General features: G+C 35.0%; 1 protein-coding gene across 2 annotated transcripts; it reads right to left on the minus strand.

The window, feature by feature from the left end:
* Nucleotides 1–236: 236 nt before the first annotated feature.
* LOC129903194 (beta-1,3-galactosyltransferase 7) lies at nt 237–7,513 on the minus strand. 2 transcript variants are annotated; one of them, XM_055978697.1, is made up of 11 exons: nt 7,031–7,513; nt 6,833–6,932; nt 5,831–5,889; nt 5,512–5,720; nt 5,335–5,398; nt 2,332–2,404; nt 2,125–2,245; nt 1,946–2,033; nt 1,708–1,833; nt 1,291–1,400; nt 237–690 (listed from the first exon to the last, which is right to left on the minus strand). In XM_055978697.1, the coding sequence occupies exons 1-11, from the start codon at nt 7,120–7,122 to the stop codon at nt 542–544; spliced, it is 1,191 nt and encodes a 396-aa protein (XP_055834672.1). In that variant the 5' UTR covers nt 7,123–7,513; the 3' UTR covers nt 237–541. The 2 variants fall into 2 exon arrangements, with proteins under 2 accessions (XP_055834672.1, XP_055834673.1); XM_055978698.1 differs by having other exon boundaries at nt 7,013–7,090.
* Between the last annotated feature and the right edge of the window lie 11,662 nt (nt 7,514–19,175).

The following is a 19,175-nucleotide window of genomic DNA, read 5'->3' on the forward strand; positions in this document are numbered from 1 at the left end:
CTCTGTGCTTTTTATTAGATATTATGAAAAATACGAGAAACTCGAAAAAACCCGAAAAACCCGAGAAAAATTGATATCGAAAAACTCGACTTTTATTGATTTGATTTGGTTTGGTTTATAGATTTTATAACTCGACACAAATGATTTGATTTGATTTGTAAAAAATCCGAACCAACCCGATCCATGTACACCCCTACTTGCAACTCACAAACTAGAAAAAGCACCAAATAAAAAAATAACAGTTAAACCTCTCCACCACCAAAATTACATTAGCTCCCACCATAAAGAATGTGAGTACACATCTCTAAAGGTCCTCCTGAATGCTGAAAAGACTTAGCAAAATTATAGCCACTGTCCTCCAAAATCAATATATCTAGACAGACATAATCTACAACAAACATGCTCTTTTCATATTATACAAACTGCTGGACTAAAAGTTCTGATTGGAAAATTTTGGCAATCAAAAACAGCCAGCCAGATGGAAATCGTCCGACGGCTATGTCTCAGCAGGAATCCTCAACTCTCTACTTCTCAAGCAAAATCAGAAGAGAGCATTCCAAAGAGCTTCTTCCCCTTCACCGCACTTCTCGTGGACATATTTTAGCTTCTCTACTGATTTACAAATTCCACTGCAGCTCCAGTCAAAAGAGGCGACACATACATTACCTGCCTCAGCTTTCCAGTCACAATCTGCAAGGGAGTGCCATAGTAGTGAATTGAATAGATGGAATTGGGTGCATAGGGTTAGGGTGGTAGCAACTCCTAACAAAAATATAAATTGACAAGAAAAAACTTGAATAGAATGCTTCTTTAAAAAGGCTTGAGTTCAACAGTTTAAAATTGCCTCCTTTTCTATTTTTGTGTTACATCCCTGGAATGCCCGCCTACGGAAAACAAAATATAGAATGACATTTTATTAAAAATATCACTCCTACATGACTTGAAGATTTAGGCATGGAATGAAGGAACCAACACCGATATGAAAGATCAGTATTTGGCATGTCTCTCAATTAGGAAAATCTAACTGAGAAATGCAGCTTCTTGCAGAAATGCAGGGTAAGGCATAGTACAATAGACTCCGGTGGTCCGGCCCTTCCTCAGACCCCGCGCATAGCGGGAGCTTAGCGCATCGGGGGGTTCTTTTACTGAGAACTGACCAGTTTCTATTAACCTACTAAAATAATCTGAATGCACTAAACAAAATTTTGTATGCACTAAAATATTATATTGTCAAACATGCACCAAAAAGAATCTGGATGCAGCCGATAGATATTACTAAAGAGAAAATACCTGGTGGAGTTCCACAGCACATAGTGCGTTCATCAATGTGCTCAACTTCGAGACCGATAAACCAAGACCCTAATGACACGTCTTCATTGGCATACTTGTGCAATATAGGCCTGAATTAAAAGTTTAAATACTTTATAACTACTAGAGCATTTAACAATATATGATAGCAATAAAACAATAACTATGCTTCAATCCCGAGCATGTTAGGATGTCCACTATACGATAGTGATTCTTAGATCAAACATACAAATATCTAGTATAAAATGGAGATGGACAAATTTTAGTATTGATAATCCACAGTATACATGCCAATAGACACAGATACTTCGAGATAATACAAGCCTTTTTACCATTCAAAAGAACTTCAATGACTTGGTAGACGATAACAAATTCAAGCTTTATCAACTATTAACTTACTGATTGATTGATATGTATGTGGCCAAGTCCTTGGAGATAGCATAGATCTGACCAGTTGCATGTCGGAAGTATTTGTTTCCTTCTTCTCCAAATTTCCAGTATTCTGGCTCGTGGTACTTTACAGTCCTACAGAACAATATTAAAGTTCAATTCACGCAAATAAAATGTTACTACAGTTGAAACTAAAATGCAAGCTGATAGCATCAATTGTCATAAGCTAGTAACGCTTCACAATTACTTTTGAGCAAGAACAGGTCCAGATTTCATACACCCAATGTAAATCCTGGGCTTCGACCGATGACGAGCTAGAGTTGCAGCTAGCATGCCTGAAAAATCATTAGTCATTAAATACAAGCTGAACCAAGAGTATTAGTTGTTGAACTATAAGAATATATAGAAAACATATCCAGTGCATACCCAAATTGACGTGGACGTCATCATCAACCTTGACATAGAAGTCGGCATCCCATTTTGCAACAGCAGTAGAAAAGAAAATTTTAGTTTTGGCAGAGAGCTCGTGATATCCTTCAACATGCTCCTACAACGTCACGCAGATTCGGACCCAGAATCCGTAAGATTTCCAAACTTAATACAAAAAGCAAAGCTGTTCTTAAAGTATCCTACCAGCCTGAGGAAGTCTTTATGTTGAGCTTCTTCAGAATCAATAGCGCGATCCAGTATGCTGTTAGATGTTGCACTGGAAAACCAACACAGACATTTGTCAGTTCAGTAACATTAATTTCCTTTTCATCCTTGCCTAGTGATATTAATGAGTGATGACTCATACATATTAGTAGTATATTACCAATAATAATACAGAGAAAACGAAGAAAATGCTGGAAAAGAGAGAGCAAAGAAAATGCAAAGATGTAGAATTGACAAAGATCCTACAAGTGATGGAAAATTTAGTTGGAGTGGTTAAGCATCGTACAGATGAGAAAGACCATTGCATGGGTCTAAGCCAAACTATCCAAAATGGAACATCTACATCCTGATCAATCCAAAAACTAGCTAGTATTTTGTTAGCGGTGACATGTAATTGCAAGTACTTTAGTTAACATTAAAATGAACAGTTCATATGATCAATCTGAACCTAAACAGCATGTTGCCTTCATTAGTTAAAATGTGCCTGCAACAAACCTCTTCAGCGCTTTTCGGTGGTGTGTTAGCTTTTGGTCAAGTGTTCTCCGGTAGTGTTTAGTACTTCTGAAAATTTTATATACACATCACTAAGGGCTTGGTAAGGTAATTCAATGAAATACTTACTGTGTAATTTACAAAATTAATCTCGGTTCTTTTAACTATTGAACTATCGAGATAGTTCTTTTTAGGCCCACAAGTAGTTTCAGTAACTCCAAAATTAAGCTTTCGCAGAAAGTGCTTTTCTGTTCAAGTATCTGCAAACTAAAAGGACTCTTACACATTTTCCAAGACAACTTGAAGAAGTACCCTGTCATGCTAAAAACATTTATTTCTCAAAATGCACCGCATTCCAAAAGACACTTTTACCTCCCAACATGTGGCTGCATAAGATAGTCTCTCTTGCGAAGCACTATAACCTTCTTGGTTTAAACTAAACTCACACCAGAAATTGCATATTATGCATCTAAATCAATTTCTTAGTTTCTTTATATTATATTTTACAAGGAAATGAATTTCTAATTTTTTAAACTCTTTTAAACCTCATAAATGTCATAAGCAGGGGACAAACCATTTCAGTTCATTACTAGTGTTCAACTTGGTAGATTAGTGCTTCAAACTAGATGGCTATCTTTGTACCAAAAGCAGCTTGAGATTCATTTTGGATACCTTTTCCCACAGAAAGTTTTTGCAATCTTTCACAGGTGACTTCAATAGTTCAACCTAGGTACGAAAACTTGGAAACAGCTGACGAAGGTTTAAGTGCATTCAACTACTGTGCATTTGGTAGATTAGGTCACAAACCGGATGATCTCCTTTGAGCGGGAAACAGCTTGAAATCTAATTTTCAGAAGATAGGTAAAGATACTAAATAGAAGATGGACGGAAAGGAGTATATACATTCTTTTGGAGAGAATTTGGCAGGGTCCCAAAAAAGAGTAGATAGTTCTGGTCTGCCACTGTGTGCAGATCCAGCTAGAAAATTGAAAACAAATTGCATAGGACGATTTGCAAGGATGAACATCACAAGGTTTTAACGCATTACTTAATTATCAAAAGAAGAGGTAGCAATAGCTGACCACAATTCAGGAAGATGACTTCTTTTCATTTTTGTTATGGAAAGCATTCGCTTTATCTTCATTCAATGATGTCAAAAAGGCTCATTTCATTCGCACTAAAGCCATAGAGCTAGGTACAAAATAGGTGTGGTTTTTGCATAGTTTAAGCGAGACTTCAATGTAGGCAGCGGGGCATTAAGGCATGCAGCTCATCACCCATGAGCTGTGTCTTGAAAAGGGCGACAATAAACAATATATTTCACCTAATTGTTGATTTTTCAAAAAATTTTCTATATTACCTTTTATATAAAGGTTCATATTATTATTTTTTTGAAATGAACAGTTCATATTTATTAAAATACATGCTTCAGTAAAGAACACCCTTCATTAGCACTTTTTGCTTAAAGCCCCAATAAATTTCAGCAGTTTTTTCCACTTTTTGCCTTTGATAACAGTGCTTTCATTGATTACGAGATCGTTTCACACCTTAAGGCACATACACCGGACTACGCATGAGATAAATTATTTCACATTCCCTTGTTGTAGAAGATAGAAACTACAGACAGTCGTTCCGGAAGCAAGCTAGAAACCAAAGAAGGTTAACCATTCAAATGTATAATTGTAAGACTCATTACTTTTTAGTTTAAAAAGTAAATAATTATTTTAAATGATATCTTGTATATCCAATTTTAGTGCTATCAACCAAACACCCAACAAGAAATGATCTTTGTATTACTAATCCTTGTATAACTAATCTCTGCATTATAATTCCCGTGTAACTTTTCTTTCGAACTAAACGCCCCCTCAATCTTCTTCTAGATAACTGAGTAAGTTGGAAGTGTATGTTAGGAGATAATGTACATATTGGCCCTTTAGAAGAAAATTCTCCTGATCCAAATAAAGTCAAAGGGTTTCATTTTTTGGACTTCTTTCTTTTGCCCAACACTCGAAATGGGGGCATTTGACCTTGGAGACATGTCAGAATTATGACTCCAAATTTCTGTAGAACTGTAACAATCTAATTCTATAAATCCTCTACAATCAGATTTTTTATATCTTTAATGGTGACTTGAAAGGATAACAGATAAATTTCTTTCTCTGATTCCACATCTAGGTAACCCAATTCTTTATTTAGCACTACTGACATAGTTGCTCAAAATTAATACTCCTTGCGTATCAATTTGTTTGTCTTACTTTCCTTTTTAGTCCATTTCAAAAAGAATGTCTCTTTCCTTTTTTGGTAGCTCTTAATTTCTAACTTTCCACGTGGCATGTTTAAGACCACAAGATTAAGGGCATTTTGATACATTCTACATGTTTTAGTTTAAGATCACAGGATTCAAAAGGCTTCCACATTTTCTTAACCTCTGTGCCCAAGTCAAAATGTAGGATTTGGAACCCATTTGTCTCTAAGGAAGAAGTATCATACCTGTGACCAATCATGAAGCGGACTACAATTCCCTTCTCTTTCTCCAATCTGAGAAGCTTGTCCCCTAATATATAGATATATATAATCAAGCCATCAGGCATGTTTCTTTCAAAACAAACGAAGATTTTCCAGTAGAGATCGTAGGAAACATGGACACAACTGCACTTGGAGGTTTACCTTGAGGCATCCAAGTTTCTCTAACTGAGTCTCGCCTCTTCCTACTGCTAAAAGCAGTATTAATTCCAATTACCACAAAAACTTTCTTCCTTGGAGGGCCATTTTGGGAATGAGAAGAATTAGAAGACTGATCAGACACCTTCATTTCCTGTGTGCTCCTAGTGGCTGCCAACTCCATCTGAAGCATAGCAATTGACTTGTCCAATGATCTAAGCAGACCTCCCAAAACAGCTCACAACCATTAGTACCAAAAATAGAAAGTTTTCCAATGCGACTTAACTTTAGAAAACAACAAAAGTATGATGCTTAGAGAACTCACTGAATTGCTTCATGGGTTTTGTACACCTCTTGCATTACATCCTTATCTTGTCCTTCTTTCTAGTATACCAACAAATTATACAAGTTCAGGAATAGTCAAGTAAGAACACAAGCTACAAGACAAAATATTCTTGGACCCCCAGAAAGTAAGAACTCATGAAAAATAACAAGCAGACAAATTGAACTTAACAAAGCTAAACCTCCTTCGACCAACTTGAATACACAATAAGACGGAACTCATTAATACCATGTAACATACAAATTGAACTTAGAAGAAGCTAATTCCACGATTAGCTTCAATCATCATAACAAAGAATTCATTTGAAACACACAAGGTAGACAGATTGAACTCAACAGAATAAAAAAAAACAATTAGCTTTAATACTCAGAAATCAGGAACAAAAAGAAGTTACAAAAGAAGATTGCACTTAGCAGAATCTAAAACCTACAATTAGCTTCAATACTCAGGAAGTGATTGAACTTGCAGAAGCTAATATCGACAAGTAGCTTTGACACCCAGAAGTCTAAAAAAAAGTAGTTCAGAAAACATACAGATAGAAGCTTATATCAGCAACTAGCTTCAATACCCAGAAACCAAAAACTCAGTAAAAGCACAAAAATAGACTGATTCAACTCAACAGAAGCCAAAATCCAGAATCTGCGTCAAAATCCAGAAATCAAGAACTTAAAAATTTGCATAAACAGACAACAAATGGTAAACTCCAGAATTAGCTTCAAAATCCAAAAAAATCAATAACTTAAAACTTTGCAGAAACAGACAGAGATTGAACTTAACAGAAGCTAAAATCAACAATTAGATTGAATATCCATAAAGCAAAACTCCAAAAACCATAGATTGAGCTCAACAAAAGCAGAACTCTATAATTAACTTCAAAATTTGCAAAAAAGCAAGACAGACAACATAACAGTAGCTAAAAATCTGCAATCAAGAACTCATAAGGAAGGACCAGCAAACAGTTCAGATTTTGAATCAAACAGAAACCTTCTTTTTCGAATTACAATCCTCAGAAACAACTTGAAGTTCTTGGTCCCTTCTATGCTGAGCTATAAGCTGACTCCCAGATTCAGTTGGAGACCACCATCTTCATCAAACAAGCAGATCCATAAATAAAAATCAAAACTTTACAAAATTCCAAACATAATCCAAAAATCTAAAAGCTACCCTTTTTATCATCTTCACCTGTTAGAGAACAACATCCCAATAAAGAAGAAAGCAATTGAGAAAATGGGTATCCATTTTACGGATACTTTAACAGTATGTCTATTCTTCATTGTTTCTATTTCCTAAACACAGATTCAAGAATCAAGAAAAAGGGGCAAGATCAAAGGGTTGGAAGGTAAAGGGTCACTATATCTATATGTAAATTATTACACAGAGATATGAAAAGGGGTGGAGACGAAGTTGGAGAGTTGTGCTAACGTGATAAAGGGCGTTGATGGAGCTGTTAATTTCTCTGTCTTTTCAATTTTTTCAAAAAAAAAAATATTTTAAAAAATTGTTCAGATTCTGAGAATGTTGTTATACTTTTTTTCAAGATTGTTAAGTTAGGCATAGAACAAGAGAGAATAGTAGAGGGGAAAAGGGGGTCTTTTTGTACAATGTTTACAAAGGCGTAACGTTAACTTCAAAGGATATGCCTGAAAACAATTTGTAATCCATCTGCTGAAAAGTCCAGTTTTGGTATAAATATGGAAACAACTTGCATTGGGATAGCATATTTAACGAATTATATTTGGAAAAACAAATCAAAGTTTAAATTTCAAATAGTTAGGAAATAGACATAAAAACAAATTTGAACTAAAGCAAATTGTCTTATTACATTTCTTATTTGGGGGGATCTATTTACTATTTCATAAAATCATCCAACGAAAGGAAAGAGATTCTACTTGTCTGGACTATTTAAAAGTAAATTAAAAAAGATCAAAAATACACTTAAGATTTATTTGATTGGCAACAAATTATTTCAAAATTAATTATTCTGACATTAGTTATTTCAAAATTGTTATTCTACCATATTCAGGATAAATTATCCTGTGATTTATCTCAATCAAAAATGAGATAAATTCATCCTAAAATTAAGCTCACAATTAGTAATCTTTTATCTCTCATACCAAATGAGTCTTTTAAGTTATGAAAGTAGTTCAAACTTATCCTTCTTTCATTTATTGGACCATAATTGTATTTAATATTAAATTTTGGGTTAAAAATTTCCCTCTTTCTGCCAACTGCAAAATCAAACTAATATTATTGAGGTTATTTGTCGATCTAAGTTGGTGTTTGGCCATAAATTTTGAGAAAAAAATTTAAAAATTTATTTTCAAATATTTGTTTGGTCATGAAATTTAACTAATTTTTTTTAAAATAAATAAATTGATCTTTAAATATTTTCAAGTTTCCAAAAAATGGCTCATACTAATTTTTGAATTGAAATCCAAAAAGAAAACATAGTAAAAGATGAAGAATAGTCCATTGAAACAAGCAGTTGAGACTATTAAGTAGCACAAAAACAAGAAAGCAAATAAAATATTATTGTAATTCTAGCCAATTGAATTAATAGAATGTTTTTATATGAACACAATTTCATTACTAATAAAGAACTAAAGCACTGTAAAATCAAACTCACATGGCCTCAAGAATATAAAAACATTAGGCATAATACATCAAAATCCCTCCATACTTGGCAGCATAACTTACTTTAATACTTTAATTACACGGGGGTTTACCCCCTTTAACATCTTTCAACTCTCTTTTTTTCAACCTTTACAACACCAGCCCATCACGCGTGTTGAAACATCATTGTTTGGAGCGTTATCGTCCATTTTAACGAATTATTTTCGTTTTCCTCAATTATTTAAGATCTGACCCTCACCTTCTTCTCTTCTCCCTCACCCGACCTCATTTTTTAATTTAACCCTAATTTCTTTCTTCTCTTTTCCCTTATCATAAGAATTGAGATGAATTGCAGCACACAATGCTCTCAATTATAAGCTTTGTATGGAAGAGGATGATGATACTACGAATGAAGTAGTTCGATGCAATCATGGGTTTGTAGTGCGTTTGAAAACATCTTAGACTTCAACTAATCCCAGAAGAAGATATTGGTCATGTCCTTATTATGGGGTAAACAACAAAAATTTTCATTTATTTAGTAGTTTGAGAATTTTGATTGAGCACTAATTCCTTCATAAATTTTCATTCTTGAAGGGTCCTAGATCTTGCTCCTTTTGGTGTTGGAGGGATAAAGAGAATATTGATCCGAGGTCTAAATTTGTGATTCATAAACTAATAGAGAAATTGGGTGAGCTTGAGAATTTAGTGGAATCCTCTCAAATGTCAGCCAATGAATTTGATAAATTGATTGAGGCTTTTAAAGAAGTTGACAAGCCTAGAGATTTCAAATCAGACGATAATTTTCCAGATATGAAATTGAAAAAGTTGGAAGAAGAGGTTGAGAAATTAAAAGAAAGCAAGAATTGGAGAAGAACTACGGAGAATGTATTCTTCTTTGTTGTCCTTTGTTGTTATGTTGTAGCTGTAGCTATAAGCTATTGGTTTGGAATGATCAATATGAAGAGATGCTCAATGAAGTTACCTTAGGTTGTTGATGTTATTAGATTAAGAGTTCTGTTAGATTTATGTTAGTATGGCATCCTCTGTGTTGTAATCAATTAAGTGTAGCCTTTTTTGTAATGAACTTTGTCTTGATTTCTTAATATACTGCAGTTTGTTTGTCTCTTTGTGCATTTCACTATGTGAAATCTCTTCTTTTATTTCAGATATAGACATAAAATAACTGCATAATCAAAGTTGTAACCAGCTATAACTAAAACTACATTATATAAATGCTAATTTGCAGCAGAACTTCATAATTGTTCTAAAAGTAATATAGATGAAACTAATTTACTCACAACTACATAATTATTTCAAAAACATAGACCAAATTAATGCAATCACAACTGCATAACTATTTCAAAAACATAGATTAAATCAATGTATTCATAACTGCATACTTGTTTCAAAACAAAACAAATAAAATAGAGAAATCATTCTTTTTCTTCATTTACTGGAAAGTTGATGAGCTTGATTGACTCAAATGATTCATTTCAGTAGCATTGGACCTTGTCCTCATTCTCTTATTTTCTCTCATTTCTTGAAGACCATGTTGGATTACAACAGCCTTTCCTTTCCATTTTATACCTGATCTTGGTTTATGATGGTCAAGATTTCTAGTCACGATAGAGGAGTTCATAGGCATTCCAGGCTAGATTCACAAAAGTCTATTGTCTTAGATGCTTAATAAGTTTGAATCGAAAAGTATGTAAATAAATTAAGAGAACTTACATTGTGTAATGTAAAGCCACTTTGGGTATGTAGTATTCCCATTCCAACCATTCTTGACCTTTTAAAAGATATTCCTCTTCCCCTTCCAGTGACATTAGGAACATCAACACCAACATTAGTCCCTCTTCTCCTTCCAATCACACCAGGAACATTAGCAGCAATAACAGTCCCTCTTCCCCTTCTAGTGGCACCAGCAACAACAGTCCCTCTTTCTCTTCCAGTGGCACCAACAACACCTGTTTCTCTTTTCCTTTCAGAGGCAACAACAACAACACTAGCCTATAACATAAGTAATTAAGTAAAAAAAATGATTCAGCTTTATAATTAATTAAGTGTTACTTATTTTGTTGAACTACTTGGTTGACCTTTTGCTCTACTTTTGGTTGGTTGTGATTCAATTGGTGCTGCAGAAGAACCAACACTTGATATTCTTGAACTTATCCCACTTGGCCTTCCTCTTTGTCTGCCTGTATTTTCTTGATCATTCAAATGACAACCTCTCTTATTGTGACCCTTTGCATGACAAAGGTTGCAGGTCATGTCAACATCTTTTTTGGATAATTAACTCGTCTTATTTTTATTTTTCTCATTTCTCTTACTCTTTCTAGGTCTTTCTGGCAGTTTTCTTATATCAGGTGGTATAACAAAAGGATTAGTTGACTGTGGCCATATCTACATATTGTTAACTGACCGAATGAAGTGATTATAGATCTTGAGGTAAGTCTCCTTGTTATACCAATGTGCAACATAATTAATGGGCTCCAATCTTCTAAAATGAAGTGCATCTATAGCATGACAACAAAGTATACCTTTTAGCATCCAAGATCTACAAGTACAAGTGTTGTTGCTCAGATTCACTACAATGTGTTACCAAAGATGTCTTTAACTTCAAAACCAAATTCACCATTCTATTCAAGATTACACCTCATTAACTTTGTTGTGATCTCTTGCAACACTTTTAGAGTCATTGGAGAAATATCAATTATCCAAGTATCATAGTACTCCCTCATTTGTCCTATTCTTCTCATCACTTTAATCCCTATTTCTTCAAGCATTGTGATGATAGTTTGTGTCTTGGACCCAAAATCCATAAATTAAAGCTTTCAGCCATGTTATTGTCAATATTATCACAACAACTAAAAAAATTAAAGTATACCTTGGACCATCTCTCTGTATTTGTACCACAGTAGGTCTTCACATATTTTATTTTCAACTTTTCCATATGATTCAGATTTCTTGTCAATTCTTGCTCATATGTAGATTTGGCACATCTCCCAAAGTAGTTTCTTCTTTCAATGCCATTTCAATCTTTGGACCAGTTAGCTAGAATGTGTATTGTACTCATTCTTTATTCTACATTTGGCAGAATATCTTGAATAGCTATGTCAAGACCCTTCATCAAAATGTAAATATATTAGACAATATAAAAGAAAGAGTAGAAAGAATAATTATAAAAGAAAGAGTAGAATATAAATACCTTGTACATATTAATAATGGTTGTCAATTCAGATCCATCTCCAAGCTCAAGATCATCCCTTAAGAGCTTGACAAACCATCTCCAAGTGAATGTGTTTTCAACTTCAACCACTGCCCATGCTAGTGGTAGCATCTGGTTGTTCCTATCCGTACAAACAACCACAAGTAATTGACCTTTGGAAACACCTTTCAAAAAATAGTCATCCAATTCAATACATTTTCTACAACCAGCTTTGAATGCCTTCTTCAAAGCTTCAAAACATATGTAAAATGATTGAAACATTTTTCTTCCACCTTCAAAAATTTCTTCACTAAGCCTCACCATACATGTGCTTCCTGGATTAGTCTTTAAGAGCTCATCTCTATAATCTAGAATTCTTTTAAACTCCTCCACATGATTACCCACAATTTGTTGCAAGACAATGTTCCTAGCTTTCCTTGCTACAGTCCTCCCAACACACACCTTCATCTTTTTTTTCACTAATGCCTGAAACTGAAATACTCTAATGTCTGGCTCAGAAATAATTCTATCCTTGTACCTTATTGACAAATACTTAGAATTTATCAGTTTATTTTTTATTGTCCATTATATTTGTGCATTGGATTATAATTCTTCACCATAAAATCTCCTGTTCTTGAATGATGACTACCAAACAATAACCATGGACAACTAGCAGTACACCCTCACCCTAGTTGCTTCGTTAACATACTTATTCAATTCAACATGTTCTTGAACTGCATATCTAGTTATAGCTTCTCTAAACTGCTTAACACTTTTAAAAGCAAGACCAGTCTCCCAAACTATTATTTGACAAGTAGGATAAAAAACAACTCTCATTTTTTATTTGCTCTTCTATCTTTTCTTTCTTTTCTTACTGGTTGTTAAACCTCATCTTCCTCATAAACATCTTCATCGGTGTCTATTTCAAAGCTAACAGCTTCATCTGACTCAAAGTATGGCTTATCTCCAGCTATCTTACCCTCTAAAGTATTTTGTTTCTTGGATAAATATTCATCATATCCCAAATCAACTCTTTTTTTTTCCTAAATCAACTTCTGCAGATCTAGGGACCTTTTCTTTTCTCTTTTTTTTTTGGCAGCCCTTTTTTTCTTTCCTAAGAATTCTAACCTCCTCATGAACATCACTGTCCTCTTCTTCTTCATCTTCATCAAATAAATCTACATAGTCTGAATCATCATTAGCTTCTGTTTCACTTTCCCAATCAGATTCAACTACTAGAATGTCAGATGTAGGAGCATTAGATACAACAGCAGTAGAACTTCCACCATACTCCTCCCCAATAGATTGTGCAGTCCCTAAATCCTCACCCATAGCAGGTTCTTGAGGTTGGACAGTTTCATGACTCTCTTCAAACTTTTAACCCTCACCCACAACAGGTTCTTGAGGTTGTGCATTCTCATGAATCTCTTCAAACCCTAAAACCTTACCCACGGCAGGTTCTTGAGGTTGTGCAGTCTCTTGACTCTCTAAACCTTCACTGCCCTAAAATATTTTACTAGATTCTTTATCAAAAGTAGGACTAGATTCCTTACCTTTATCATTTACATATTCAAGGGCTGGGGGATCAAAACAATTTTTTCAATTAAATGGGTCACATAAAGTTCAAAAATATCTCTATTTTTTAACTGAGGTACAATACCAATAATATCCCTATTAAAAGTGACTTCTACCATGTGACGAGTTTTAGGTGGTCTAATATAAATAATATAAGAAGAAGTATTATATCCAATTTCTTTAACATAATCAACAAACTCGAAGTAGGAGAATTTATCAATATCGACATCATAACAATCAGTGACAATACCTCCAATATACTTAATACGAGGTTTTTGCTATAATTTTCCACCATGGTGAAACTTCAAGGTGATGTATACATCCATTGCTGAACTGAAAACATTACAAAAAGTAAGTTTTTGGTCATTTTTTTCAATGCAAAACTAAATTGAAAAGTGACAACCATCCATTACTAACCTTAATATCTTCGTTTTCATCGAGAAACACCACAAACTCAAAGATTTTCTTCACAATGCGATGAAATCAACTGACATCGTTAGGTTTAGTTAGGTCGGTTTTGTTACGCCCCTCACTTTAAACTTGGAATGTCTCCTAAGTTCCTTAGACATTATCATGAGAGCCGGATAAGCTATGGCACTATCAAACGATTCTAAGGAAGGGAGGGATGTTATATCCCGCACTTTTGGGCATTCGGAAAGTAAGAAAAAAATTGATTTGCAAGGAATGACATTGTGATTTATTTTGTTTATTCTAGTTTGTACCGGGGTGATGTTCATGGAAAAAAATTGATGTGGGAATACGGAGGAAGGCCGAGGGTAAAATTGGAATTTTGGAGAGTAGTTTGTGAATTGCAAAAAGAGAGAAGACTTGTAGCTTTTGGGCTTAAATAATAAGTAGTTTGGGCTCTCATCATAATAATAGTATATTGAGGCCCAACAAAAGAAAAGGCCCAAGTCTTGTAAAGATGGCTCATTAGTTAAGTAGCCTTTATATATATATATATATATATATATATATATATATATATATATATATATATATATATGTTGATGACTTTTAAGTCATCTTTATCCATAAGTCCTCTTTATCAACAAGAAGCTACAAGAAAAATCTAGAGAAAAGAAAGGGGAGAAACTTGAAGCTAGAGAGAGAGGGAGCTCGAATTTGGGAGAAACAAAGGCGAGTCTCCGATTTTGTTCCGTGAATTAATTATCTAGGGTGCGCCACGATGTTATGAAGGTGTTATTAATGAAAATTTATGGTTTGTAGCAGCCCAAAACGTTACCAAACAGCCCCGAAGTTTCAGCTGCGCTAAGGAGGTTTCCGAGGCGCAATTTTGGCTAGTTTTGGCCAATTTCGGGTAAGGTAAGGGTTCTACTTTAAATTTGGACTTTATGGGGTTATTTTGAAATGTATTAGGTACCTTTTATACTGCTGAAAGTATAAAAAAAATCATGGATATGCTCAGCAAAAGAAACAACCTAAATTGAAGTCGTTATAGTTAAATTGTAGTCGAAATGAGGCATTGTGCGGGTGGGGGCTGATGCTGGTCGTGTGGTGGGGTATTGCAGGGCCTAAAAGTGTTATAAAGGTGGTGGGGGAGCTGCTGGTTGCATCCACACGACCCCCTCTTTGTACGGTTAAAGGTTTTGCAAAATGGAAACTAGAAACTCTATTTTTGGTATCGTAGTTTGAAACTAGTTGTTTGGAGCTTGTATTGTGTAAGGTTGAAGTGATTTAATTGTAAATATGCTGCTAGTTGTTGTTGTTGGTATGGTTGTTGATATTGTGGCCGAGTTGGAATCTCGGGGATGTTAAAGTTGTAGGGGAAATGCTGCCCGATGTTTCGTAGCATCGGAACTAGTAACAAACTAGTCGGGGGTAATGGATAAGGAAATGACTCCTATTAGTATTTGGTTGTGGAGTGGGCTATTGGAAAGTGAAAGGCTATTAATCTTAGTATTACTTTTATGTCAATAGGTTAAGGAGGTATCAAGGCAAGCCGAATTTCTATTAATCCCGAAAAAGGTATGTAAAGCTATCTTCTTTTCTTTTGGCATGTCTTAGCCTTAAGTGTTTGATATACGAAATGTGGGGATAATTCCATTCATATAACTCCAAGTATGACTCATAAGTCTTATTCACTTCTCGATGGTAGAATCTCTATACTAGTTGAGTTATTGCCTCTCAAGGCTTCTATACGACGGAGAGTAGTAAGTATGTGAAGCCCTTTCTTCTCTTGGCATGGTTTTGGGCATAAGTAAGTAAAGCTACCCTTCTTCTCTCTTGATATGTCTTTAACATAAGTTATGATGTTATGATGAAATATTTATGGTACCGAGTCCCGTGATAGGCCAAGTATGATATATTTTATTATCTAAGGATCGGGCCGTACGTTCCACAACACATATGTATATGATGACTCCATAAGGGAAAATAAGAGAGTATGTAAAGCCGTCCCTTCTTTCTTTCGGCATGGCTTAGTATTAAGTAAGGATTAATATGAGCCTTGAGGGTGATTCATGATTTCTCTTCTAAGAGATTCTCCGGTAGTTAATGTCCTTGACTTTTATAAGTTATTTTGTATCGTCTTAATTCATGCCTACGGTTTCTAAGGCTCTTTTGATATGATCAATAGTAATATTTGAGGAATGAGTGATATGACTATCGTCTTGATTTTCAAATGACAATTCGTAGTTACTACTTCATTGAGTCTTGGACAATGTTTTAAATTGCATATGGTTACTCACTACTCTACTCGTGTATACTGTAACCCTTCTATCACCGAGTGCCAGGCCGAGTATGTAATCGTGCGCAGTTCACTGCATTATCCACCGAGTCCCTCACTAAAGGTTCGGGTACGCTATATGAGGAAATGATAATGCAATGACATGAATGACTCACCGAGTCCCTCACTAGAGGGCCGGGTACGTATGTATATATATATATATATATATGATGATGATGATGTGATGTGATAAGGTGATGATGGCGCCGGACCCTATGATGGTCCTACAGTTATGATTCACCGAGCCCCTAAAAGGGCCGGCTATATTGTATAGTATGAGCATGCATGTTCTTATGTTTCACAAGGTACACGTACAGTGTTTTCTTACATGACGTATTTATCCCCCTAGCTTCCTTTATCTCAGATATGCTTCCAGTTATGCTTTATATACTCAGTACATATGTCGTACTGACCCTCCTTTCTTTGGGGGGCTGCGTTCATGCCCGCAGGTATAGATACACATTCGGGGAATCCGGCAGCATAGGAGTTCCACTCAGCAGTCTAGAAGCGCTCTAATGTGCCGGAGCCTAGTTTTGATATTAACCCTCGATGTATACATTTATCTGTTCATGGGTACGACGGAGGCCCTGTCCCGCCTTATGTTACTGTTCTTACTCTTAGAGGTCTGTAGACATGTATGTGGGTTGTATATGTATGCGTGTAAGGTTGTGCCTATATGTTACGATAACCTTGTCGGCTTATATATTGTCTTGCCTGTTGGTACGCTATGACTCAAATAGGAGACATATTTACTTATAGTTAGCAGGGGTATACGCGGGTGTCCAGTTCGGGCACCCTTCACAGCCTACGGGGTTGGGTCGTGACAGGTTTGGAGAGAAAGTCGCTTGAGTTTTGGGATTTGTCGAATGAATTTGGGATTAACGGTATTGTTAGAAATGGGTAGGCTTTAGGAAATGGGTGGGTAGTGGGTCGGGTTTTAATTTGGAAATGGGTGTATATTATTTTAAAATAATTCATTAACTACATGGACGAATAAAAAAAGGGCGTGGTCAACAACACCCAGCCTTTAACTGGGCTGATGTTGTAAAGATTGAAAAAATAAGAGTTGAAAGATGTTAAGGGGGGTATTTAAACACCCGTGTAGTTAAAGTACTAAAGTAAATTATGTTGGTAAGTTTGGGGGGGGGGGGGGCTTTGATGTATTAGCCCAAAAAATTATAATAAAAATATGAAAGTAGTCATTCATGTAAAACATACTACTTTAGAAATTTTGATAGTTTTATACAAGTCAAATTTTGATAACAATTAATAATCCTTATATAGAAAAGGATAATAAAAACCACTTGAGTTATGCTTGTGAATATATCATAAATTATAGGAAAAATTATGCGAATAAGTAAATATATATTAATTAATTAATATAGCTATAGTTTAAATTAATTACGGCTCGTCACTAACATCTAGCTATAATTACAGTTTGAGTTTGTATATTTAGCATAATTATACAAACGTTGTGTGCGATTATACAAATGATGTGAATTGTATATCGAAATATACAAACACTACAAATTGTATAGCGAATTATATTGTAATGACCCTCAAGGTTATTTTTGAAATAAAGCATTCATTTTGTCATTTAGAGCATTTCTGTAGTGACCCCAAGTCATTTGTGACTTGCTAGTACTAACTGTTCAGTTGCCTGGTCGTTTGTTTGGGTTTTAGGTCCGTTTTTCTATTTTGGAGTTTTTATAACTTAAAAAGATGACTTCGATTATAACTTCAAGTAAATGACCTCAAAATGGGATTCTGACCATTCCATTAGCTCTAGAATGTCCAAATTAGGCTAGTAGCATAGTTGATACGAGTATTGAGGCAATCACTATGAGTTTGGGGCAATTTGACACTTTTACCTTAAAAATTTAGTCTATGGTTGACTTTGGTCAACATTCTTGAAAAACACACTCGGATAAAAATTCTGACAGCGGGGTTAGCTTCAGAATATCGAATTTGGTCTAGTATGACCCTTCATTCGCTTTTTGAGGCTTCTGATCGAATCTTGAGGTCCATTGTTAAATTTGACTTAAAATGACACTTGGGTGTGGGAGTCACTTTTCATTAAAATGATCTCATATAGGAATTTTGAATGTGTCATTGAGTCTAAAACTTTGATTGGTGGGCTAGCATATCTCATTTGCGCGCACGGGGTTCCGGACGAATTCTGAGCATCCTATCGGAGATTTTGGACTTTTTCAAAATCAGGTGCTGCAGCAAGTGCTGGTGTCCCATTTTTAGGTATTTTCTCCAACATTAAAATCCATAACTTGAGTTCTAGAGCTCCAAATTGGTGGTTTAAAAGGTAAACTTGTGGGATTTTTTGAGAAGAAGGCGTTCGTAAGCTCAGAAACCCAATTTTAGTGATTTAGGAGTCTAACTTCAAGGAGATTTCGTTAAGAATTCATTGATGAGCTCAGAATCTTGAGAGGAGGCTTCATGTGATGTAAAATCATGGGTTTAGTTGCTGTTTTTAACATTTTCAAGTTAAGATTGCTATGAATTTTGGAATTCTATTTCATGATCATTTTAGCTCCATTTTCAGTAATTTTTGAAGCTAAGTTGTGAGGTTTTCCACAAGGAACATCGTGGTGTAAATTATTTTGATCGTGGTGTCTTTATTTTTGGTAATTCGCTGTCCCGAAATGTTGTTCTTTCTTATTTTTAGCCTAAAACTTGGGATTTTGATGAATGTTTGGATTGTAGCTGATTTTGTGTGTGAATTATGTTCCTTTTTGGAACATAAGCTGGGGGGGGTAGTATTTAGAACCAACTTTTTAGGTCAATTCCGAAATTTCGAATGCGGGTCCCACATTTTTCATTTTAGACCCCGGAATTAATTTATCTCCAAAACTTATGAATTTAGTATCATAACGACCGTATTGATGTTGTGATTCCATTATTGGTAGTGTGGAAGTATTTGGAAACTGTTTGGAAGATAAAAGCCCTAGTTCTGTGAGTTGGAGTGCGCGAGGTCGGCCTAAAGGTAGGCTACGATTTTCTCCTCTTTAGACTGAGCATGTTTAGGCATTTGTATACTGAATTGTATGAGATTGGAGGGGTTTGAGTGTCGAGCATGCTAAGTTTCTAGAATTCATGTCCTAGGTGTTATTTTTGGGGAATTTTCGGACTGTTAAAACATGTCTTTTGTTATTGTTGATCATCCATAC

Source organism: Solanum dulcamara, chromosome 9 (assembly GCF_947179165.1).
Source record: "Solanum dulcamara chromosome 9, daSolDulc1.2, whole genome shotgun sequence".
Classification (NCBI taxonomy): Eukaryota; Viridiplantae; Streptophyta; class Magnoliopsida; order Solanales; family Solanaceae; genus Solanum; species Solanum dulcamara.